Source organism: Biomphalaria glabrata, chromosome 12 (assembly GCF_947242115.1).
Source record: "Biomphalaria glabrata chromosome 12, xgBioGlab47.1, whole genome shotgun sequence".
NCBI classification, from domain to species: domain Eukaryota; kingdom Metazoa; phylum Mollusca; class Gastropoda; family Planorbidae; genus Biomphalaria; species Biomphalaria glabrata.
Window position 1 is genome coordinate 29,671,450 of NC_074722.1, and position 4,912 is coordinate 29,676,361.

Below are 4,912 nucleotides of genomic sequence, written 5' to 3' on the forward strand. Positions count from 1 at the left end.
TTGATGATGATGATGATGATGATAACGATTAAAAGGTTAACACAAAATTTAATGTCGTTACTCTCGAATGGCGGGCGCGATGACTGAGTGGTTAAGCGCTTGGCTTCCGAACCTGGGGCCCTGGGTTCGAATCTCGGTGAAGACTGGAATTTTGACCTTAGGTAGACCTAGGGCGCCCCTGAGTCCATCCAACTTTAATGGGTACTTGACTTTAGTTGGGGAAAGTAAAGGCGGCTGGTCGTTGTGCCGGCCACATGGCATCCTGCTCGTGAAGCGTTGGCCAAAGAAACAGATGACCTTAAAAGGGGGAACTTGTTTTTCTTTCCTCTCGAAGTTAGACCTATTCAGTATGAGCAGAGGCCCATGTCAATGAAATACAAGTTATTAGTTATAAGTTGCATTTAGGTACTTATACGCTAAGTTATAGAATTCACTGTTTATAAATATTTCTTTCTTTTATAGTTAGTGAAAGCAAGAGATGGCCCATTCTAGATTGTTTCAGAAAAAAGATCGACCTGATTCTTATTGCCGATGCCAGCGCCCAGTACAAAAACCAGATCCAGTTCTATGATCGTCTGCAGGACGCATTTTTTCTGAGTGATGAGAACGACCTGAACAGAATCAAGATAACTTTACTGGACATTCCTTTTAACCTTCAGGTTCGAAATAGAACGTTTAATGTCAAGGTCGAGCAGGAATCCATCAGCAGCAGAAATGAATGGAAGGACTTCTTCTCGAAAGAAAACAGATCTTCCAAAGATCTACATCTCGCGGCGACTGGAACGAACATTCTCAAAGACGCCATCTTGAAACATAAGAATGTTATCACTCTAAGGGAAGGTGCCGTTCAAGCATTTGTCGCCACGGCTGATAGCAAGTCTGTGAACCATTGGTGCCAGACATCCTCTTTCAAATTCATTTGCCAAATTTTATCGCACGAGGTTTATCTCTTTGTATTCGACTTCATCGGGCACGAATTAAACCAAAACGTCTCTAAAAATATAGAAAATATGTCAACTGTCAGATTAGACTCCAAGCAGACCATCCAGATGTTTTCAGACTTGTGCCAGCCGTGTCCCGACGGATGGTTTGTTCGAAATTTTCCATCTGGAAGAACATCTTCGACGACTTTCTCCTGCTATCAAATCGGAAACTCAAGCAGTAAAATCAACTGGATGGACGCCAGCGCGCTCTGCGGGAATCACAATGATTCAGAGCTAGTTACTTTGGAGAGTAAAGAAGAGCAAGCGTTCCTTAGCTCAAAGATCAAAGTCCAACAGTACACTTCTCATAACAATATCAGTGTCTGTATTGGTTTAAGGCGCGAAGAGCATACATTAGGGCGCCGCTTTCGCTGGATAAATCAAATGCCACTTGTGCATACGTCGTGGGGCAGGAGGCACCCGAAAAACGGACCAAGTTTCAGGTGCGCTGTGTGGACATTCATTGAGTCCGAGGTGACACGTAAGTCTGTTCAATTGGCTCATGATTCATATTCAACCCAAAGAAATTATTGGGAAAGCACAGGGTGTGGCTCAAGTAGTTGGACTGTTTATATTTGTGAAATAAACTATTGGAGCCTTAAACAAGGTCAAGGCTTGGCCAAATATATATTTGAACCTATAAAGCCCAACATCGCGAGCATCAATAATGCTCTTAACAAAGGTCAGCTAATAATGCTAGATAACGCTTACACAGCATTGACATCTGTTCCGACTAGTTCAAATTTATCTTTAGCCATGCCAAATAACTCCCAAAGGAACATTGATGCGAGTATCATCCCTTTGTTGAACTGCCAAAACCAAGGAAATATTTTGTATAACTTAATGTGTGGCTCACATTTTCGATGGTTTAGATGTGACGAAATGAGATTGTGCCAACTAGGTTGTGACGTAGATGAATTCAGGTGCAAGTCGGGGAAGTGCATAGGCAAAGAACACAAGTGCGACCTGTACAAAGACTGCGAGGACGGAGACGACGAGCAGGACTGCTTCAAATGCCAGCACGCCCTCTGTTCAGACGGACGATGTTTGCCGAAGCACTGGTTAGGAGACGGAGAGGTCGACTGCGACACCTGCACAGATGACGACATAGAACTTGAGATGAAAGCCTCCGGGGATGAAGATATCACCAAATGTGTTTTTCTTTGCAACAAAACTAAATGCGTGTATGAAGCCATGCTACATGATGGAGTCCTAGACTGCCGAGGACCCGAGGGACCGCTGGACGAAACACTGGGTGCTTTAGCTTCTACAGTTTGCTACCAGAAGGAATACCCCTCATTAAATTACAGCAACTGGGCTCCAAAATGCGTATACATAAAGGACGACTTTGAAGAACTAATAGGCTGCAGGAACATGAAGCATCTGGAAGACTGTCAAAACTTTGAATGCCCGGAAGGCTACGTCAAATGTCCAGAAGCTTACTGCATCCCATTACATTATGTGAATAACAATAAATATGACTGCCCCAACGGGGAGGATGAAAGCACTTCCATCGCGCTTGAATGCCCGGGCTATTTTATGTGCGACAATAACCAGCGTCAAAAAATGTGCCTTCATCCTGATTTCGTTTGCGACGGAAAGGAACACTGCCCGGAAGGCGAAGATGAAATTAATTGCAACGTACAATGCCTAACAGGGCTTCTCTGCGTAAGCGGAGCGGTTGTTGTTATCGACCCCAGCGCTGAAGTAGACCTGAATCTGATTGACGTTAGAACTAGATACATAGACATCTCAGGAACCAATGCTCCGAACGTGTTTTCTGTCCAGCCAGCTCATTCTTTTAACAATCTTATAGAGGCCAGGTTTGCAAGATGTAATATAGTGAGTCTGAATTTCTCGAGCCTGTTTTCTGTTTTGTACAAGTTAGACCTCAGTGGCAACTATATTGAGAGCATAGAGAATCAAAGCGTTCTAACACATATGCCAGTTCTACGGTATCTTAACTTAAGCCGAAACACACTGCTTTCCGTTATCCAAGCTAATGCGTTTAATAATAATAAGATTGAAGAATTAGATTTGTCGTATACAAATATTAGAGATGTTACATTCACGAGGCCTTTGTGTGAACTAAAGAAGTTTTTTCTGGTAAACACGCCTATAGCGCTACGAAGTCTCACATCCAGTTTGTACGAAAAGTCGTTGCACGAACTTGACCTTAGAGGGGTCAAGGATGATAACGTTTGGCCAGATATGTTCAAGCATATTAAAATATGTTATTCCCTCCGTGTTGACAACTTTAAGTTTTGCTGTCGCCAGTTGCACAACGTCGACACTTCGTTAAAGGCGTGTACTGCCACCCCAGATCCTTTTTCCTCCTGTTCTGATTTAATGGACTCTACGATCCTGCGCATCTTTCTCTGGACCACCGGGATGTTTTCCATCCTTGGTAACGCTGTGGTTATTTTCTATAGATTCGTCTATGACAGAAAGGCATTCGGCATGGGCTATGGCCATTTTGTGTTGAATCTTGGTTTGTCTGACTTTCTCATGGGGGTCTATCTGATCATTGTAGCGTCGGCCGATATGCATTACCGTGGCAGCTATCTCTGGGGAGAACAGGGCTGGAGAAGCAGTGTGACTTGCAAAGCATCAGGCTTTTTATCCACGCTGTCCAATGAGACCTCGATATTTTTCATATTTCTTATCACGCTGGACAGATTTCTTGTCATTCGATTTCCTTTTGGCCAAGTCAAAATCAGAAGCAGAGTTGCAATAGCTATCTGCGTGGTGACCTGGTCTGTCGGTATTGCTCTGGCTTTGATTCCGGGACTGCACTACTTTGGACACTGGTCGGTGTATACCACCACTGGAGTGTGCGTTGGGCTTCCGCTCAATCCTCTGGCAGACACGGCATGGCTTTACTCACAGAGCATCTTCATCTACGTCAACTTCTTGCTGTTCCTCCTGATCACTGCGGGCCAAGTTGTCATCTACAAGACCATGTCGAAAATGAGGGTAGAGAAAGAATGCCTGACCAACGTAGGGAAGCGGAGACTGCAGGACATCACTGTGGCCAAAAATCTACTCCTTGTGGTCGTGACGAATTTCTTGTGCTGGTTCCCCATTGGCTTGTTGGGAGTCATGACCCTCTGTGGCTATCAGATGGACAAGGATGTTTACGCCTGGACGGCTGTGCTTGTCCTTCCCATTAACTCGGCCATAAACCCTATCCTGTACACCGTCCCTAGCATTGTTCAAAATTACCAGAAGTCTAACGAGCAAACAACGCGCCCATCAAGCCAAACTACATCCGTTTGATCTACAAAGTGTACAGAGAATAGTCTTTTAGCGATATAGAATCGAACCTAAAATAGAACAGCGTACCGCTTAAGTTTCTAAATGTGCAAAGTGTTCAATAAAAGTAAAAGTTTTGAGAGACACTAATTAAATTGAAAGACAAATTTCCAAGCAGATAATTATTATTATGTTAGGAAAGAACGAGTATACATTCTCTGGCGCTGCAAGGGTCGAGTTTCGTTAAAGGGAAACAAAATCCATCGTAGTCCCTTTATCAGTTTCCACCGAGGAATTTTACGGAGGAACGATTTGATAATGTCAATATTCCTTTCTCACACCCATTATTGTTATTATTATAAATAAAAGTAATGGTTTCCTGTTGTCATTATTGTGCCAAAATAATAATTTATATTTTCCTGCTTATTGCTTCTTTCGTTCTCACTTATTTGTACTTCTGTGTTTTGTTGTAGCCTAAAAGTCATTATAATTCCTCTTATCAACTAGCTAATAATTAATAGGGTCAAACAAGCAACATATTTTTCAAAATCCTTAAAAAAACAACAACCATAGCTTATCTAAAAGGGAACAACTCCACCCTTAAAACTATATCTACCAATAATGTAGGCTACAAGTTACTTTTCTTATTCGATATCAAACAAAATAATTAATTG

General features: G+C 42.7%; 1 protein-coding gene across 1 annotated transcript; it reads left to right on the plus strand.

Moving 5' to 3' along the window:
- The first annotated feature begins 1,626 nt into the window (after positions 1 to 1,626).
- LOC106067864 (G-protein coupled receptor GRL101-like) lies at positions 1,627 to 4,522 on the plus strand. Its single transcript, XM_056005310.1, has one exon. It carries the CDS (start codon positions 1,677 to 1,679, stop codon positions 4,260 to 4,262), a length of 2,586 nt encoding a protein of 861 aa, XP_055861285.1. The 5' UTR covers positions 1,627 to 1,676; the 3' UTR covers positions 4,263 to 4,522.
- The last annotated feature ends 390 nt before the right edge of the window (positions 4,523 to 4,912 follow it).

Coding starts and splice junctions, on each gene's coding strand:
- LOC106067864 (XM_056005310.1), top strand. CDS start 1,677: ATGCTAGATAACGCTTACACAGCATTGACATCTGTTCCGACTAGTTCA.